The 21,710-nt window shown below is 42.7% G+C and overlaps 1 protein-coding gene across 1 annotated transcript; it reads right to left on the bottom strand.

Moving 5' to 3' along the window:
• Positions 1 to 7,646: 7,646 nt before the first annotated feature.
• On the bottom strand, positions 7,647 to 19,929 carry LOC134442104 (uncharacterized). The gene is made up of 6 exons (XM_063192412.1): positions 19,656 to 19,929; positions 11,749 to 11,874; positions 9,452 to 9,572; positions 8,956 to 9,025; positions 8,402 to 8,559; positions 7,647 to 7,866 (listed from the first exon to the last, which is right to left on the bottom strand). Exons 1-6 carry the CDS (start codon positions 19,927 to 19,929, stop codon positions 7,701 to 7,703), a joined length of 915 nt encoding a protein of 304 aa, XP_063048482.1. The 3' UTR covers positions 7,647 to 7,700.
• Between the last annotated feature and the right edge of the window lie 1,781 nt (positions 19,930 to 21,710).

Here is a 21,710-nt window from a genome sequence, read left to right as displayed (position 1 = left end):
ATATTTACAGATCATGAAGCCCAAAGTCAGGGAGGTATACCTCCTCAACCCCCTTAAAGGGCGGGTATTTGATAGGGCCTACACTTCATTGTACAGGTTTACAAAAATTTAATTAATAAAACGTTCAGCTGTTCTGCTGTATTCCAACTACCTGGTAAATTGTGTTTACATTGGCTTTCTTCTAATTAAATTAATAATAATAATAATTAATAATATGATTTTGGTTGGTCAAGTGAAATACTATATTTGGCTTTATAATCCTCTGAAATGTGAAGACAGCCAATGGACAACATGCATATGGGGAAGTTCCTGTTGAAACCCATAGTGTTTTTGAAGTGTTAAGTTAAGCAACCACAATTTATGAATTTATGACAGATATGCAGATTTGATGGGCAGATAAAACCAGTGTAATGTCATAAATGGAAAGTTGTGGAAGAAGCGCAACACTGCTACAATTACGGTCAAGGTTTTTTTTAATAATATACGATATATACTAATAATATATTTATATACATGCAATTTCATCCATAAATTGCACATAAATTGTGGTTGTTCAGTGCATGCAACTTACACTTCATTCTGAGTTCATGTTCATGCATGTGTTGGGCATTTCAAGTGCAAGCCCACCATTTCAGATTATGGAATTGCACCTTTATTTCCAAAAAGGCCTGACCCACTGATTTGTTTTGACAGAGAGATTGCACGCAGTATTACCGGGAATGCTGACTGGACTGATTTCACCGAGGAGGACCTTGAGGTGTGTTACATTAGCAAAATGTTCTCTCTAATGTATTGTGTGTGTGTGTGTATGCGTGCTTGTGTGTGCACTGTTAGCCACAGCATTTTTTTTTTCATTTTTTTTTTGTCGTTGTTGTTCTCATAAATACAGGGCCTTCCTCTGCAGGGCGTCTCCAACAATTGTGGAGTTTTTGTCCTAATGGTGAGAATGAGTAACTTCTATATAATGTGTGCAGCCGGTAACACGTCATTTGATGGGGTTCACATGAGCCTGTTTCAAACATGATCTAAGACACATACATCATGTAATTATCGTAATGACTCCTCATTCATGTTTCTGATTGTTGTCATTGAGCCCATGTTGTAACTTGTGTTTTCCTTTCATGCCTGTTTCAGTATGCCATGTACATCGTTTTGGGCGGTGATTTTGATTTCGCCGAGGTATGTTTACAAACTCTGTGTGTGTGTCAGTGTCGTGTGTGGTGGGGGGGTTAAATTGTCCTTGGTTGGACTTAAATATTTTTCTTGAATTTTCTTGTAGTCTGACATGCCGACAATCAGGGAGTGGTGGTCGGCAGTCCTGCTGCAGCACTTGGGCAGGTGGGCGAAACTAAGCATCATTGCAAAATTATAAATATCAATAACAATCTAAATGTTTGTTGTAGATGACATTTCATTTGTAGTCTATTGTTTTAATTGCTGACATTAAACTGTTGACAAGTTCCATACTCTTCGTTTATCAAAGGGCTTGTCCGGAGAGCAGGCCAGACGCCCAACTAGCAGGTAACATCATGTAGACCATGATCTTAATGTTCATGAGAGCTGCTATCTATGATGTAAGAAAAGGGGATAGTTTGCACATTCCCTCGCTTCAAAAGTACCTTCCTTGATTGGCTAATTTATGTTCTTTTGCCATTTCATGTTTTTATTTACTTTTCATGTACCCCATCATGACAGGCCTTGACTCATACAAAATTTACCCAATTGGCAATTCCTTTTCTCTTCTCTTAGTGGTGCACACCAGCAAGGGTGTACCGGGACTTTTGGAGGTACAGTTTCAACATGACGTTGACATAGAAATGCTAAGGTTTAGGCGTTTTGGAAATTTAAAATGTCCTTATAAAATGTAAGTCAAATGTTCTGCTGTATATCAGCTACCTGGTTACATGGTTTACTTTGACTTTAATCTCATTCAATTATGAATATTAGCATAATGATTTGGACCACATTGTATATATGTACAGGGTTGGACAAAATAACTTAAACACATGTCATTTTAGTGTGGAAAGTTGCATGGTCCAAGTGGACCAGTGTCCAATCTTCATCTAACTGGTGCAATTTGCGATTAATGAAGATTGGCCAACAGGCTGGTCCATTTGAACCATGTAACGCCCCACACTAAAATGGCAGGTGTTTCAGTTATTTTGTCCAACCCGTCTTTCAGTACATGTCCACATGTCTTTGAGTTGATGTTTCGGCATACACAGATGCCGCCCGAAATTCTTGAAATGATCTTCCTGGAGGCTGTCCGAGAGCCGAGAGGAGGGTGATGTGGCAATCGCCAAGCTGGCCAGGACCTGCTGGACGTTCTACCGCATTGTCAGCCACAGAGACTTCAGGTCAAGGGCCCACCTCCAGTGGCTTGATAGTAAGTGTTTTTATGTCTTCACAATTGTCTTAGTAACATGTTCATTAGTGTATATGATTCACTTCCTTGCCTTGTGAAAAAAAAAAAAACAAGTTGTCGCGGTCCACCACTATAACCGCCTTTGGACGATATGTGGCACGAATGCCACAAGGCCTTAGGCCGCCAAAACACCTCAGGCCTCCTCTCAGGCTCTCACCTCATGAGAGTAACAGAGATGGAAGGCTGAGGTGGTGGTGGTGGCGGCAGCTGCAACAAAAGCGCATCTGACAGTGGCCCTTTCTCAAAAGTTAGGCCAAGGACACTTGGAAGTGCATCAGCCTAATTAGTCACGCCCAGTGATTGGATACTCCACAGATTTCACCAATGAGTATCCAATCACTGGGCGTGAGTAATTAGGCTGATACACTTCCAAGTGTCCTTGCCTTGCTTTTGAGAAATAGCCAGTGTGTGATTATGTACGCCACCACTTTTATAGGGTGACACCCCAATTGCGCCACGGATAGTCTGAAAAGAAACAGAAAAAGAGACGCACAAAGAACTATATACACACACACACACACAGCAAAAAACAGACGTAACACCAGCTATTTTGACATGAACAGTCTGTTGGGTTATTAGAGATCAGTAAATCTATACACTGTTACAAGTTAACTTCTACTCACTTCTGAGCGATATTGTGTTTGATGTTAACAGATTTATTTATTTGTTTCATTAGGTGTTGTCGACTGGAGTGCCCATCCTGCCTCTTTTGTGGAAGACTACAGGGTAGGGTGTGGGGTGGAGGTTTGCCGGGTTTGTGGAATTGTCTACAAGGAATATGGAGGTCCAGGGTTCAGGGGCCGGGGTAGAAAGGGGGAATATGTCGCATTTTATGTTGAGGACCCATACCCATGCTCCATAGAGTGCGCTCTTGTTAATGGGCATGAGTGTGTGATTGATGACTGGTGTGTGTGTGTGTGTGTGTGTGTGTGTGTGTGTGTGTGTGTGTGTGTGTGTGTGTGTGTGTGTGTGTGTGTGTGTGTGTGTGTGTCTGAGTGAGAGTCAGTCAGGGGTGGAACAACATTTTCCATTGTGTGAGTGAGAGTGAGAGTGAGTCAGTTCTTCTATTGTTCTATTGTTCTTCAGTTGTTCTATTTAAAGGGGACATATTATGAAAAAACACTTTGTTAAGGCTTTCCTACTCTTGTTTCGGTCTCTACTGGTCTTGCACACACCCCAGATGTGAAAAAAAATCATCCAGCCCCTTTCTGTGAGTCACCAGGCGAAATTTGACACCTCCTCCTGTGAGCCATTCAGCAGTTCCCCACCTGTGTGAGTCATACAGGGGCCGACCAATGAGGGGCTGCCCGGGGATGTCCAGGCCTGCCCCCAACGGAAATCCCCACCCACTAATTCATGCGGTGAGGAACCTGCGTGTCCGCCATTGTTGTATCTTAGCTTCATCGCTAACTGGAACCGAGCTATGGCAAGCAAAAGCAAAAAAAGGTCTTTTGTTGTCGGTTGTGGGGAACCACACAAGTCTGTGCATCTTCTTCCAACTGACCAGAGAAAATCTGCGTGGCTAAATTTCATCTTTGATGGCAAGATTCCACCAACACTTGGAAAACAAATTACAGTGTGTGCAAACCATTTCGCTGAAGACTGCTTTGGAAACTTGGGACAATACCATGCAGGATTGGCACACAGACTTCGCCTAACCGAGGACACGGTCCCAACTATCCGTGATGTGTCGACAGGTAAAGGACCTGTAAGTATCTTCAAATGTGTTCCCCCTTCTAGCTACTGTAGTGGTGTGACTAGGTTACTGTAGTGAATGGTGTGGTAGGTGCTATGCGTAATCTTATGCTAACCAAGCCACTGATGTTTTCTTGTTTGCCAACCAGCCAACTTAGCCTACTTGTAAATCAGTAGCCCAAAAGTGGACTGCAAAAGTGTCTGATTGACGTGAAATTATCATACTAGTAATAACTACGAATAAAACTTTGATGAGCAGTGTTCTAGGCTGGTTGTCCAGACATTCCACGTCTCCTGTTCAGTGTTCACGGAGTCTGACAACAAAGGTCACAAATGGCTGCGAGCCAGATGATTATTAGAACTAGAGCTCTAGTTCTAGACGGATTCTCTTTTGGCAATATGGTAGTGAGAGCGTGCAGACAAGACCATAATCTCCCTTTTGATGTCTGGTGATAACCATGCAACTTCACTTAGTCTAGATAGCGCAGCTAAGTTAGGATGAAAATCTTGAAATGATAGCCAAATCTACATCTGATTCTGTCCGTCTCCCAAAGCCCCCTCCTCCTAACTTGTTGATCGTTAATTATCCGCTATTCAATATCCCCTCGTTGCAGTCCCCAAGCGACACTTCATAACAATTGTGTTTATGGCGATTGTTGTGAGGTGTGTCACAGGGAATTTCAACCTCGCTCAGGGCGCTTGCCCTGTCCACTTTATGTGCAAACGCAGTCTGATGCGCAAAAACATAAAAAAGAAAAGAAGAGCTCTCAAATTGACCTATGTAGGCGAGACATGATCATTTACCGTCATTGGAAGTGGTTCATATGTCGTGCCCATATTTTGAGCGATTGTTAGTTAGGATGAAAATCTTGAAATTATAGCCAAATCTGCGTCTGATTATGTCCATCTCCCAAAGTCCCCTCCTCCTAACTTGTATAATGATCGTCGTTAATTATCCGTTATTCAAATCAATATCCCCTCGTTGCAGTCCCCGAGCGACACTTCATAACAATTGTGTTTATGGCGATTGTTATGAGGTGTGTCACGGGGAATTTCAACCTCGCCCATGGCGCTTGCCTTGTCGACTTTGTGTTCAAACTAATCTGATGCGCAAAAACATAGGCTACCCAAAAAAAGAAGAGTGCTCTCAAGTTGACATATGTAGGCTAGGCGAGACATGGTATAATTTACCGTCATCTGAAGTGATTCATGACTCGTGCCCATATTTGTAGGCTATGTTTCACCTTTCTAAAGAATGTAATCGAGATAGAACAGCACGTTGTAACGGATAGGCCTAAACATGCTCTTTTCTTGATTTAGAGAATTCTACACACAAGTAGCCTGCCCCCATCATTAGGCCTACTGATGAGAGTATATTATTATAAAAATGAATTTCAAAACTAATAATCAATCTGTAGGCACTGTTCCTTTTGATTGAAAGCTTTTATCACAAGCAGAGTAGGCAGGCAGGCTATACATTGTTTTACTTGAGTGCAGCTTCTCAAAATGTCTGTCTTTGTACTCTCCAAGGCTCCAGCCCAGCCACATCTGATTCCTCCCACAAGAGAGGTCGCCTGTCAAACCACCAGAGAAACGAACCGCTGGCACCCAACTGTCCATACGTACACTTGGACCTCACTTGGACACACTGGATAATACCCTGGATGTGCACCCTTCAACTGTTCCATGCGGCTTGTAACCTATAAGGTATTAGGTATTATGTAAATACAGTGAGTGTTGTAAGCAAAGCATGCTGTGGACCAAACGGTGGCCCTGTTACAAGAGGTAGCCTAAGAAGTAGCCTTCATTTATGGTGTAAGTACAACCTTAGTACATTATATTGCATACACTAGTTATTCCATTGTACCTACTGAGGAGGGAGAAAAAAAGGAACAACCCAAATTTGACCCAGTCAGTGCCGATTCAGGCACATTGCTCTGTAGATTACTGAAGACCAGAGTCTGAAGGAAACTATGGCAGGTGTTTGTTTACATATTGTTTTACTTTGGTTAGCTTTACCAACCTATAACTAAGAGACATATGTTAGCCCTAAATGTAGAGAAAATAAATAGGTAACCGTGGGACCTCCACGCATTTAGCCAGAGAACACACAAGGTGTAGACAGTAGCTCTAGTGTCATTTTTATTACGACTGTTGTCGGCCACAGCCATGCCACATAACCAATACATAATGATAAACCTTGCACTTCACATAACTTACCCTCAGCTGACTAGATTCCCCACTGCTTCCTTCCCCACTCCTTGCACCCTCAAAACTCGAACACAGAATACAGACGTAACACAGAACACAGACTTCAAGTGTTCTGTGTTACGTCTGTGTTCTGTGTTCGGGTGTTGCGTATACAAAATGTTAGTACTCTGTACAATTTCCCAGACCCTATGTCAATTACAAAGCATAACTTTCAAGACTGGTGTAAACTGTAGTTTCAGTTTCTTTTGATTGAAAGCTTTTGTTACAAGCTGAGTGTAAATTATACTCTCATGCCATGTCTCTTTTCCAAATGTATGTGTCTTTGTCCTGTCTCAGTAACAGACCAGCCAGATCGGATTCAGCCAGAAACAGAAGTCTACTGTCGAACTGACCCACCTGTGACCTGAAGAATGGAACCTGACTGAAAGTGCTGACCTGGTATACAGCTGTCTATGAGGTGAAGGCAATTTTTCTGAGCTCTCTGAAATGTTTTACTTTGTCATAACCATGTCATCCTTTTAGTGAGTAGTGTATTACAGCAGATTCATTATCAATTGCAGCAAGGAAAAGGCTTCATGGAATGTCAATTAATTACTTTGAGGGTGCCGACACAAATGAAAACGTTATATGAAATAGAAAAGGGGTGCATCTTTCAGCAAGTGTCTTTAGTCAGTAAACAAAAGACACAATGTAAGGTACGCCCCTATTTTATTACACCTGAATAGAAAAAAATAGAAAATGGAGATTTCTATTCAGGGCGTGCAGTCTACTTTATGCTGCTGCAAAGACTATGGCCCGTCCACAGATTCCCTCACTGAGCCTTCACCTCCCCTCAATTCAACACCAGTAAAGACCCATCGCCTGCAGCATCATCTTATACAATTACAATTTGCTCCAGAAAGTGTATGTTTGCATCCCTTGGGAAGTGAAATGTTAATTGCATAGATTTTTGACTATTTGCATTGTATACACCACCATTTTCACGTTCGATTTTTCTCTTTATTTCCTGGCAGCCCTCCATTTCAATGAGAATGCTGCACGAGACCAGGCCACCACGTCCACAGATCCCCTCTACAGGATCCATTACTCCAATGCCATGAAGAGGGAGGCAAGAGTGAAGCCCGTATAAAATGAGGCAACATCTGGTAAGTATTTCTTATTTTAATTATATAGAAAAAGTAATAAAAATAAGCCTTGTAATCTGAATTAAAACAGTTAAAACAGTATATTTACATAAGAAATTTACACTTTGAATAGTTTAGTAAAATGTGAAAATACAGTAGAAATACAACATGTCTTTCATTGCATAGGATGCGTTGAAGACGTGGGCCTGAGAAGGAGGGGGTGATCACCAGCTGCATCTTCCGCTTCAACGCAGGGGAGGCAGTCTGAAGCCCATGCATTGCTGTTGACTATCTGGAAACTCCCGACGAACACGCAGGACGACACATGATGGAACCACGACTCTTATGTGGCGCCCAAGGAATCCCCAACACCAACTGACAAACATCCTGTACGCCAGATATCTGTAACGGCTACAAACAAAATGTGCTTTTAGATGACTTTCATAATAAAAAATGTTTTTGGTTTCTACACACGTTTTGGGTCACTTTGTATTTGAAGATATTAGTCATACACAAAATGTACCAGTCATAAGGCATTCTTACATTTCATTGGTGTTTACAATATGGCCTTTACTGATATAAAGGCATGATCACAAGAACAGGGGTGATGGTGAACTTTTCCCCCTGCTCTAACGACGACGACAAGATACTGCATAGTGTCGTAACGTAGGCCTATTTTGACACATTATTCAAACATTTAATAGCCTGTGTATGACCATAATTCAAGCCTGATAGTAGAAGAAAACCCTGAACCTGTAACACTTTCTATAAGAATAACCTAATGGCTAATTATTATCAATGTTTTTATTTTGCAAACTCTGTCAAGCCTGAAATCAAATATCAATCAGGCAACAATCAGCCCTGCAAGAAGTAAGATAAGACTGTTTGCTGAAAATGTAAAGTTGTCATACATTTGTGATATGGTAGAAGTAAGGAGTGAACATACTGCTCTATGCCCCGTAGCCGTACTGGTCCATGATCTGCTCTGTAGATGTTGTACATGGCTTGAAGCACATACACATTGAGGGACGTGGCATAAAATCCAGGATGGTCGATAACACACTGAGGCTGAGTGCCCTCCACCTGCTCCATGCGCCTTGTGACCTGTTAGGTAGTAGGATGATACAGGTAAGGTGAGTGTTGCAAGCAAATACTATGGTGGCCCTGTCACCTGAGGAGGAGGCCAAAGTAGAATTAGCCTAGTGTGGTCAGTACTAACCGGCACATGATATGTGTACTACATTGCATCTAATTTGGGGATGAGACGTTACTGGGGGGGTGCCCTAAAAATATTCCCCCTATTAGCCAGTGCAGGATCACACAACAATCTAGCCTACTGCAGACCAGTTACTCTACCAAGGTATTGTGCTGGAAGGAACCCATGGCATGTGTATTATTATTTACTTATACTTTTACTTTGGCCACCCTTGTTTACGCTAACCCTACATGACAAACACCAAGAGATATGCTACACACCAAGTGATGGAGAAAACTAGTTACCTCTGGGACCTCCTGACAGCACAAGCTCTCGTGTTCAGTAGGCATTGCACCACAGTTCCCGCATCGGCACCTATGAAAGGACGAGGGGAATGAGTCAAATTCCTCCAGCAATGTACAGTCTAGGTGATCTCCTTGACCACGTCCCTTGTAAAGCTAAAGGCTTTTGTATGGTCATGTCATTGTAATGTCTAAAGTTGCTGTACGAAGGCACACAAGCTATTTGTCTTTCTGAAGGTTCCATACCATTTGAAATGATAGCGCTTATGAAATGGTACAAAATATCGCCTCGCCTAGCCTTTCCAGTCAAAACACTGTTCAATGTTTATAGACTATGGATAATAGAAATACAGAGGGATGCAATCATATTGTTTGGTCAGTATCTCTAATAGGACGATTACAGTAGGCTTCGTTTACTCTGCTAGTAGCTGGCTAGCCTGTCTGCTGAAATTTGAGAGATCAGCGATGCAGATGGAAAGAAAGTACAAAATTGACTAACCATTCAGATACTGGTTTTGGTATTCGTGGGGATCTAGGTGGCTCCTCTTCCTCTTGTTCGGCGTCTGGGTCTGACAAGCGGTCAAGCACGTATGGCTGGATAATTGCCGGTCTGTTAAAAGCATTGAGAGTAAATAGAATGGAGGCCAAAATTCTATTTCATTGTTGAAGCCAAGTTGGAGCCAAGGTTGGACCCAAAAAGACCAAAAAAATGGCCAAATCCCATTCATTCCTATGAGAGACATAAAACCCTGTATCTCCCTTAAATGCCACTCCAGGGGGATAATTTTTCGCTCAACTAGTAGGTCCCCTTGCTCTCCAACTTACCAGGGTGGTGATTTTTTGTGGTGATGTTTTGTTTTAGAGAGATATTAAAAGTTAAATTGACCAATGAGCATCAGAACATGGTTTGATTGACCGTTAGAAGTCTTGTTGTTGTCCAATCAGCACCTGCGTTTGGCGTTGCTAAGGTGGAATGTAAGTTGGAATGTTCCCAAATCTGGCTTCAAAGCGTTGAATGGCAAATAGCGTTGATTTGGCGTCCATTCTATTTACTGTCAATGGTTAAAAGCCATTGTGATTTGGTGGTGCTACGCTCCAGTTCTCTCGCGGCCAACCTGGCTGTTGGCTGCGCCGCAAGCCAAGACGGGGCGTGGCTAGACCAGGGACCGAGCAGAACCGCGCAATTTAGAAGTGACTGGCGCTGACAAGATTTCAAGCTGGCGAAACTTTGGTGTTCTGATGATTTTGAATAAATAACTTCATGGACGTGTTCTGTATAGCCCATAGACCAATTCTAACTGCTGTATGAAGGGATTTAATATGTCACATGCAGGGCCAGTTTTGTAAATGTTTTGGCCTAAGTTTTGGGGGTTTTTTTTAATTCTTTTTCACCTCCCTCTTACTTGCTTCCATTAAAACTTAACTTTTGAAAACTTTGCATTGACTCCTTTGTGTATTTCATGTAGCCTAATTATTTTACACGAGTTGTGGGGTTAGTTTAGTTTACTCCTTCACTTTGTATATTTCATGTACCCTAACTATTTTACTTTCAGTAATTCTCTTATCTTTCGTTGTTGATTATTTTACAAAGCCTAATGAATTCTTGGGTAATTTGATGGTCCATCATTTTCGTCATCTGTGCATTGAGATTTTTCAGAATGCAAGAAGCCCATGTGTGAAGCTGCATTTCACTCGTTTTTAACATTTAAGATATTAAGCTATGAATGCCTGTTCCGAACAAATCCTAACGTAAATGTTACGATATCCTTAAGAAAATGTACCAACAGGCAGTTTGCTGGCCTCCGTCTTCAGTTTCTTATGCATAAAGAACAGCACATTAGCCTGCTTCACTTTAACAAGAACATTATTTAGTCTGTTACGTGGATGTTTCATACTTGATGCTTAGTTGCTTACATTTTCCACCTGCAAAGCTTTGTTTATGGAGGGCTCTCTTAGGGATGAAGACCTGGAGTTAGTTCCAGACTGGAATTAAGCAATCCCTCAGTCAATCAGTCAATCAATTTTTTTTTTTTGGGGGGGGGGGGGGATCTAAAACGATTTGCTCTCAGGAAATCAACGTCATCTTCTAAAGTCCCGCAGAATGGTGGAAATGAGATCTTGCATTGTAGGCCTATGGTCATTAATAACTTGAAGATGGGCTAGCCAACATGTTTGAATGGGAAGTGGGAATGTAGCCTACGCATTTCTGTGATGGGCTACTCCGACAGGTGCTGGATACAGGTGCAACGGTATGTCAACGCTTTTATGTAGCCTACAGTTGTTAAGCGTTTGTCATAGAACATGATTGCGGTAGCCTACGTTCCTCAAGGACATAGGCTTACCGGCCGGACGTTTACAACTGACTTCAAAGTGCAAGACAAACCGTGATGGACCAACACCAGTAAAGTATTGGCCTAAATAATGAAATAATTGGGCTTAGACTACTGTGTCAATATGTAGGCCTAATGATTAAGTGATAAATAATAACTGGGATGAAAGGAGAGAATATCCTGATAATCTCCAATGTTACGTTTCTAACCAGTTCCTGCATGTAAACACGCTCACAAAAAGCGTCAAATGCAGAGTAGAGTAACCAAATAGAGAGGACAACTCTTCTGACCATAACGAAAATATCCTGATGAAAATCCCCAAGGAGAAGGCAGGTCTCGTGACCGCAACGAAAATATCCAAATCATGAACTGGTAATCGCTAGGCTACGTAAACTGTTTTAAACAAGCCTGGTAGCCGCGCAGTAGCCTTTCAGCCAATCGGATGCAATGGTTGGTATCCACCTACTCTCGTTCAGGCAATCAGATGCAATGGTTGATATCCGCCTACTCTCGTTGACTTGCACTGGTGGAAAAACGCCCACCTCGGTTGATATCCGCCCCCTGCCCTGCAGAGACCCGTACTTGCATGTGCCTGCCACAAGCAAAGACGTGGGTATGACGTTAACGGCACACTCTGACACTGCTTGGATTGATAAATCAGTCATAGCTCATGCATGCAGCCTTCACTGAGTCACAAGTTGAACGCTTTTCGTGAGCCAGCCAATTAAAAAGTCCCAAACGGATATCGAAGCCAGGCGTTTACAAAGCACACGCTAGAGTAGTAGGCGACAACCCCCTTGTTTTACACAAACGCGAGGACGCTTTTCATGAGCCAATTCAAAAAGTCTCAAACGGATACACATCTCGAAGCCAGGCGTTTACAAAGCAGACGCTAAAAACGTAGGCTACACCCCCCTTGTTTTACACAAACGCGAGGGAAATGAGCTACATAAGGCCGCCAGATTTGTCCTAACATTTAGCTACTTAGCAGCATGGCATTTGATAACCCGTTGCTCGTGTGACACATGGGGGGAAAAGGTGACACGTATTTCTCTCCGAAGCCCCACGCTATACTACCTCTCATTAAGCTAACAATTTCCCTTGCCAAAAACAAATTACTATTATCCTTGGTCAAAGTCAGGACAGGGAGATCATCGTAGAAAGGCACGGAACCGGAGCATGATAGGAAAGTGGTGGCGGGTGACCCATGAATCCGGTTAATAAACCACATTCACACATTCCGGTAGTCTACCGACACACGGTCAATTACCAACCTACCTAACCGAATAAAGTCTATTAAGCCTGGTAGTTGATGACCGGGATCAAATGTAGGCAACTGACCTTGACTAGTATCCACAGCTAAATGCTGGCTAGACCCACCGGTTAGCTAAATATAATTTGGATAGCTAACACGTGAGCAGTTCACAGGTGTATTTTTGACACCGTCTCACATAGCAATATCATAATGGAAACGAAAACTACGGTCGGCCACGTTGCAAAACTGAAACTAATTGTATTTACATAAACGTTTTACCAAAAGCACAGCTGGCTGTCCACTGTCTACTTTGACAGAACGCAGTTAGGCTACATTTTGTCGAGTTCAGTTTGTCCCAAAGCCTGCGAGATATACAAATATAATACTTACGTTAGGAGAAATATATTTTGATAGAGTTCCTCCGTCTGTTGTCGTGTGGTCTGAAAACCCTTTCCGTCGAGTTTGAAAGTGGCGTGGTGTGGAAATTTCTGGGAAACAAACTTTATGCCTTGACTGAACATGCAATTGCAGTATCCCTCCACGGCATCGATTTCAACATGGCGAAATCACCAGTCTTCTTCCGCTGTTGAAAATAGTCCCTTCTTGTTGCGTCAACAACACGCACACAATTTAATTAATTCTCCATTTAAATGATTACTGCTGCAGGCCTGTTGGCCAAAATTATTTAAATTCTTCATTGTTGTCAACTTAAGCAATGGGACTATTCAGAAGCCTACCCCCACATGCAGCCCCGATTCAATTTTCCATAGACCTTTATCAAGTCACTTTATGCCTTCCAAAACTAAGTCAGGAAAAAATCCAGATAGTCAGCATGATGAATTGAACAGAGTTTTCATTTCCCGCATTTTTCCTCTCCCTTTTTTTCTAAAGATGAATTGCTATCTTAAGTCGAATCAGCTCTTACCAACCTGGCAAAATTATCAAACAGTCAAGAGAACGTACAGTTGTACATTTATATCCAGCAAAACCACAAAGGTTAAGTCAAGATACAAAAACTTATGAGAGTTCTTTGTGTTGACGAGAGATATGAAGTGGGCACAACTAAGCGAGGCTGCAATGTTTTACAGTGTAAGTATTGTTTAATATTCACCAAGGTGTGATCCAGAGATTTCCACCATAATGTAATTGCAGGAAGCCTTACCAGCTGTGTTTTGTTGTTTTTCAGGTAAGTCGAAGTGGTAACCTTATTTTGCCCGACCAACCTGGATATTGGAATAATATTTTCCCCTTTAACAGGGGCAGCGAAAGTGCAAACGTCTCCTATCAGGAGTACACCGCAGGTGATGTTCTTCACAAAGCAACTCGAGACATATAAAGACTGTTAATTTGTTGACACTGTGTTATGCCAATCATGAAATTATTAGAAAAACATTAGAAAAATAAATGAAAATGTTTAATACTTAATAGGAAGATAATAAACAGTGGCAGCACAATCCTCCATTAGGACAAGATCAAATAAAGTAATGACAAAGTTGTTTAAAAGACAAATTCCGCTTTAAAGAATATTTCAGCATTCATTTATTCATTTGTGCATATTAATAAAAGGAGAGGGGCGACATAACAGTACTTACATAACAGTGATTACAGTGATTACAGTCACAAAAGTTTATACATTATTATTATGACATATTACAGGAGCCTGCTATGGTTTTGACATGACTTCCACTGGTTTCCCTTGACTTTGAATTAACACCAGAGCCTATGTTATAATCTTACTGTCACCAGAGCCTATGTTATAACCCTACTGTCACCAGAGCCTATGTTATAATCTTACTGTCACCAGAGCCTATATTATAACCTTACTGTCACCAGTGCCTATGTTACAACCTTACTGTCACCAGAGCCTATGTTATAACCTTACTGTCATCAGAGCATATGTTATAACTTTACTGTCACCAAAATTGTAATAGCTATATCTTAGTATGTTACTGAAGGCTTTCTGCAATGTCATGGCAATGTTGTTATGATGGAGCTGAGTATTTTCAGGAAATTGTGAATAGGCCCGCCGGCGATCCCATCTGCACTAAGAGGCTACTTCCCAGTGTTTTCCAAGCTGAAAAAGATATTGAAAACACAAAGATGTAACAATGAGGTATACAGGTACATTAGGGTACGACTGCCATGTTAGTGACAGGTTGCTGACATAGACAGACAGGTAATGAGTGATTAAGGAGGTTAAAGTGTGATGCTGTTACATCGCCAGGAATACACGGTCATTATAAATAATAATAATAAGATAATTATGATTTTTTTTCAACGGTAATAGAAATTATTTCAATGCAAATAAAGAAAGTATTTCTCAAGACCAATAAGTAATCACAATCTCTTTATAATCACTGATAAATATTGCACACATGATGTCGCAATGGTTTTACTCACGTTACTTTCTCAAGTCTGTAGTTTGGGTCTTCCACCAGAGCAGAGATCTGCTTGACTGCGAAGGCTCCTAGTTTATTATTACTCAGACACAGCTCTATCAGGTGGGAGGGGTTTGATGCCAGAGCTGATGTCAGAAGAGCACAACCCTGTTCTGTTATATCGCAAGTCCAAAGGCTGGAGAGAGAGAGAGAGGAAGAGAGGAGGGGGGGGGGGGGGAAAGAGAAAGAGAGAGAGGGAGAAAGAGAGAGAGGGAGACAGAAAGACAGAGCACTGCACTCAAAGTCTCATGCTGACACACATTGAGCACAAGAACTGAACAAAATATGTGCACACAAACGATTGTATTGACACACACACACACACACACACACACTAGAAGTAATCCATATCGTAATATTTAATTTTCCGCATATCACCCAGCACTAGTGAATGTGGTGCAGGAGTGAGACACACGGCAGCACAGAGTGCAGAGTTAACACCAGAGTCAGACATGATGCAGACAAAACACCGGAGTCAGACATGATGCAGACAAAACACCAGAGTCAGACATGATGCAGACAAAACACCGGAGTCAGACATGATGCAGACAAAACACCAGAGTCAAAACAATTCCGTGTCCAGGAGCACGGAATTTTGGCAAAATCCGTGCTCCTGGACACGGATTTTGTGTCCTTAACATCCGTGTCCAGGAGCACGGAATTTTTGGAGATCAGGCTGCTCACACACACACACCTAGCAGATAGCCACAGTTCAGTAGTCTGATGGTTGTGGGGTAAAAACAGTTTCTGCTTAAGCTTCAGTTTGTGATTCTGTTAGTGTCTGTGCTCACCTTAGTGTTTGTAGTTTACAGTCTGGATTCCTGAGTAATGTAGAGATCTGCTTCACACCTGAATTCCCCAGTTTACTACCAGTCAGATAAAGTTGTCTTAGGTGTGAGGGGTTTGAAATCAGCGCTGAAGTCAGAGCAGCACAGCCCTCTTCTGATATACTGCAGTACTCAAGCCTGGAAAGAGGGATAGAGAGAGAGGGAGAGATATAGAAGAGGTGGTAGAAGGGTAAATAATGAGAGACAGAGAGAGCAGGGCATTGTTTTGGCACCTTCTGTTACTTAGACCAGGAGGTTTCAACTGGTTCTGACCCAGGGACCACCATTCAGACTAAGCAGTGGTCTACTGTGTGTATGTACACATTCCAGTGAGGGGAGTCCCTCCCACACCAAAGAGTTAACATCTGGTTCTGGCCCAGGGGGTGGAGACTGAGAGGTAGTCTGTGGCCCACTGTGTTTGTATCCATTTTACAGAGGGGGGAGTCCCTTCTACACCTTAGCAAAGAGTTAACATGAGGGTCACTGAATAGGAAAAGGTCCCCACACATGAGGGTCACTGAATAGGAAAAGGTCCCACACCCTGTGCTGCCATGAGCATCTATGTTCATGTATGTGAGCAGGTTGTCTCCTGTTCTACATTCTGTGATCACTTGCTTCATTGGACAGGGTGTATACCATATGTTACCTGCCTAACACTCAGAGGACTGAGTGCCCTCCAGAGGGCAATTTGACATGTCTCCAAAAACAAATCTGTAACTCTGTGAGTTTTTGTCATTGAAACATATAAGTCACACCATTAGAAACCTCAGACCTTCCAGATTTCAAATATATCTATGTGAAATAAATTATATTGCTGGCCCAATTTAAAGAAATTTAAAATAAATCTTTGAATATTCTGTACTCTCTGCCTGTAGCAGCCACACCTATAGCTATTCACATGTAAAGTACCGGTGCTTGAGTGGCTATTCAGAGGTGACAACACGCCCCTTTCATCTAGGATAAACACAGCCATGTTGCTCACTTGGCCACAGGACAAAGAGAGTGACAGGGGGGTGTGCTATCAGAGCACATGGAGATTGACAGGGGGGTGTGGGCCATTAGAGGTTTTTCACACCTATCTCATTAGTATTCAAATGAGACAGGCAGTGGCATGACATAGTGTTTCTTTTTTGCATTTTGTATGAAAACAACAAAACATTTCTAAATGCCCTTTTTACTTTTATGCAGCCAACACATTTGTTTACAAGATTCAAACTTCAAAAGTCTTGGCTAGATATATTTATTGTGTGTTTTCTTGTAGCTGGGTCTCTTACCGTCCAAAAAGGACCTAATCGTTACGCGCTGGATAGAAGGACCTTCCTTAGGGCAGTGGCGGATCCAGAAAGCAGTTTTTGGATGGGCCAATGTGAAGTAAGGGTGGGCCATAGTAATGATGGACACTATAACATAGGCTACTTAAAAAAATAATGGAAACATCAACATTACTACTATAATACACTGCCCAGAGACGATATCAGTTGAATAACAGCACATTTATTAAGGCTACTTCTTAGGTACACTGAAAGACGGCACAATCGACTTGGTTTTTGGTCTTCTTCAATTTCATTACAACTGATACAAAATATATAGGCCTAGGCAATTTCATTGAACAGCCAGTAACATGCGTGGGCCTACTGTGGCCAATCAAACAAAAGTCAACCACAATAAACACTAGGCAAACTAAATACACTACAAACACATCAATTCACTAATTTCAAATGACTCGTGCGCAATGCGCCACGCGCATACAAGAAATGGCATCACAAAAGAACACATTAAACAAATTCACACGGACTTGCTCTCTCGCTCTCTCTCTCTCTCTCTCTCTCGTACAAGAAATGCCATCACAAAAAAACAAATTAAACAAATTCACACGGACTTGCCCTCTCTCTCTCTCTCACTCTCTCACGCGCGCACGCGCACACACACACACACATAACACACACACACACACACACACACACACACGGCAAAACACCACCCTGTCCTTCATGTAGGCTATGGCTTCTTGTGTCTGCAGCTGTCTTTTAACGCGCCTCCATTCCCTGCTGCCAGCCATACTTCAGCTTAGACCTGGAGCGCGCACACACACACACACACACACACGCACGCACGCACCTACACACACACACACACAGGTATAAGTGGTAGCCTTAGGTCAGCCATATCAGAGTTAATCCTTTTCCCTATGTTAACGCTGGTAGTTACAAGGGGTGAGGTGGCTGGATGTTCACAGGTGCGTACAGGTAACCCTGACGTGCGCCACCATGGCCATGTTGCGCGCGCACACACGCACACACTTAAATTCAGACCCAGGGCCCGCCCATCAACGGTAGCACACAAATACCAGGCTAACACACACAGTCAACAATGCCAGCTTCAACTGAAAATCAGAATGGGAAATAGGCCTACCTGTAGCCCTATAGGCGGAGTCGTCTTGGTTTCGAATTGAATATGGCGATGATTTCGTCGTGATCCAATGAGTCCGTGAGCTCTCGTTCAAAAGTCAGAAGAGTCAGGTTGTTCAGACGTCCGGTGAGCATGGATGACCTGAGCCTTGTCTTAATCCTGTTTGTTGCGGAGAAGAGTCTCTCAACGCTGCAGGATGTGATGGGCAGCGTAATGATGGCCCTCAACGGGCCGTTCATGCCGGGGAAAATGTCGGCAGGGCATGCATCCAATAGTTCAATCAGTGAGGGGAAATTCTCTTTCTCCGCCTTTCCTGTGNTGTATCGGATAAAACAAGTAAATTCTGCATCACTGACTGATATCCCATACAAATCGCACGGAGCTTGTAGCAGTTCCTTCTGACCAAATGTGGCCGCTCCGGGGGAAAGGGATGCTGCGGCATGCATTATCCCGTACGCATCATTGTGAAACCGACTACTCAATTCGTTCACATGACTGTCCAGCACACAATTCCAGAGTGCCCTGAGATCACTGTCATTCTTGACAGATGTGGATTTGCCGAGACTCGTGGTTACGATCGACTGCTGGTACCTAGCAGGCAGCTTTCGCGCACGAGAGGTGGTTACGTCCCAGCAGCATCCCATGTCATGCTTCTCCATCAGCTCCTACGTTAGTTTCAGCACCTTGTCGAAGTCACCGTTGGAGTCGTCGCGGAAAGTAGCATACGTAGTTTTCAAAGTTTCAACTAAAGCAATGCTGTCGGATACGCACAGAGATACACTCTGCAACCCATTGGTGGCAAAGTCGCTGCTCTGGAAAAGTTTGCAGAAAGCAATGAGAAGGAAAAGAAACTTTTTTGTTTGCATTTGTTGCAACAGCTGGTCAGCTTCCAACTTTGTTGTGCCACTCGTTTCTGAGTATTCAGCCAGGGCCTCCAGCAACACGTCCAGCAGCTCCAATACTTTCTGAACAGACCCAGACCTCGAACTCCATCACGTCTCGCATGCTCGTTACAACTCCTTGTTTGGGCGGTTGGGGTGCATCTCCTGTTGCAGCTGGAGAAATCGAGCATGTCTTTGGGCTCCATTGAAAAAGCTGTGTATTTGGTTGACCACGGTGAAAAAGGTGGAGACGTGTCCGGAAACTTCTGCCGCAGCACTGAGTACCAAATTAAGCCGATGAGAATTGCAGTGAATGTATATTGCTTTTGGAAATGTCTCTTTCAGAATAGCCTGCACCCCTCCTCGGTGCCCAGACATGACTGATGCGCCGTCAAAACAGAACCCAATGCATAGCTGAGGGTCTAATGCCAGGGGCTCAAGTACTTCTAGAATCTTTTGTGATATTCCGCCAGCTGACATATCTGCAGTTTCCACAAATCCCACTACACGCTCTTTAATTACTCCACCGTGAACGAATCGGACACATACAGCCACCAGCTCACGTTTCGATGTATCCTTATACTCGTCGCCGAGTATCGCATAGTACGTGGACTGTTCGTGCAACTCACTCTTGATGTTTTGATGGAGGAGCGTCTTGGCAGCCTCGAGCAGCTCATCTTGAATGTGGTGGCTCATGAAGGTTGCATTCCGTGGGAGTTCTTGGAGTCGCTCTTTTATTTCGGGAGCGTACTTGGCCGTGTGTTCGAAAAGTTGCCAGAAATTCCCTCTGTTTGTTGCGTCCGCTGTCTCCCGGTGCCCTCTTAACGAGACTTCCATCTTGGCACACAGTAAGACGAGATCCAACACAACTTTGACATGTTGGCGATTACGCTCGATCTGTGACACCGAATCAGCATGAAGTCTGTTCAGCACAGTACCACTGCCTTGCGGTGCGTGACTATGAATGTAGGACTCCATTTTAATTACAGAAGATGCGTGTTGCCTGCTAGATTGGTGTTTTTCACACGCATGCCCAATTCGTTTCCAGTTTCTGTATCCATCTCTGACAAAGGTTTTTTCTATGTGTGGATCTGGGAAATGCCTGCAGGGCTTACAAAAAACAGAGTCCACTGATGGGCTATATTCCAGCCATTTGTACTTCCCGTACCAGTTGCTGTTGAAGCTGCGCAGTTTTCCGTCAATCGTTGAGCCTGGATACGTCGTGTATTTTGGTTGCCGTGGTTCTTCCTCCAAAGTAGACAGGTCTGCAGGTGCACAGGGCTCCGAAGGGGGCGAATGCAGGCTAGCCAGCTTAGCATGAGCAGTAGCCGTCTCCTCCTCAACGTTAGCGGTCTCATCTTGGGGCGGACCTTCCTTTGACAGCTTTGTAGGCCTATCTGGACCATTTCCCTGTCCGACTTCACTACTCCTCTTTTTAAAAAAACGACTAAGAGAGATTTGTGTAGCCATAGCAGTACAATGAAATTCCACAACTCAATAAATTCATTCACAACACAAAGCCGCCATCATGTTTACCAACGTTCGCAACAACGTATTGATGTGAAACGCAACAAGGTAACGGATTGTCCAGAAATTTAATATAATGTTTAAATGTTGTGAAACTGAATGTTTAAATAAATACACAAAATCCATTATAGTTTATTTTCATTCATTTTCACAAACAAATAACCATATAGTAAAGGATAATAGTCAACATTTTAGTTTAATGACACATAGTGAAAACTGTATTCTGAGCTTGTGATTGGGCGGGCCCAACAGCCAATCTGGGTGGGCCTATCCCACCCAGGCCCGCCCATAGATCCGCCCCTTCCTTAGGGTGTTCTCCATCATTTTAGAAGGGGTGCCCCAAATTTCAATGTCATTAAGGTCATTTTTATGGGGTAAATCCAAGATGGCTGCCCAAAACCAGCCAATAATAGTAAAATGCTGTACTGCCTGGACATAATGGTGTTATGGGCCAATCCACCTATTTGTGTGTGATGTATACAAACTGAACTTTGAAAATATGTGCAAAACTTACCATAAAAACAATGTTATATATGTCTTAATTAGATTCAAAAACAGGAAAATCATAAAAACCATGGTCAGAATGAGATCACTCTACAATTGAGAGCTCATTTCTGGGCATTTAGCTATTGAACCAACATTCATTAAGAGTTTTAAAAATGTGCAGTGGGTCATATCTATAACATCCAAAAAGAAAATTGTGGTTAGAAAATTTAGGGGAGAAGAGATAAACCCTTGAACTGGGCCACACATAACTGTCCCAATGTTAGCATGCTAGCATTAGCAGGTTCAGGCACTCAGTCTGCTCTTCAGATAAAGATGGCAAACAATAATTTTAATCCCACTTACACATGCGCGCACACACACAAACTACTACTACTTCCTTAGGACCCCCTCAATGATTAAATATATGAAATATATTCATATCAATCAAGTCAATAATACATGTACATATCAAGTGTCAGTGACAGCTGTCAAATGACAAATGTATGCTGATTAACGTTCAGATATGTATATCTCAGTCCTAAGAGTACAATGGAGTAATCAATATGCAATACACCATACATACAGTATATTGACAGATACTTTGT

The sequence above is a fragment of the Engraulis encrasicolus genome, unplaced genomic scaffold (genome assembly GCF_034702125.1).
Source record: "Engraulis encrasicolus isolate BLACKSEA-1 unplaced genomic scaffold, IST_EnEncr_1.0 scaffold_114_np1212, whole genome shotgun sequence".
Classification (NCBI taxonomy): domain Eukaryota; kingdom Metazoa; phylum Chordata; class Actinopteri; order Clupeiformes; family Engraulidae; genus Engraulis; species Engraulis encrasicolus.
The sequence above is the reverse complement of the archived record's forward strand: the minus strand, read 5'-3'. Positions and strand labels throughout refer to the sequence as shown.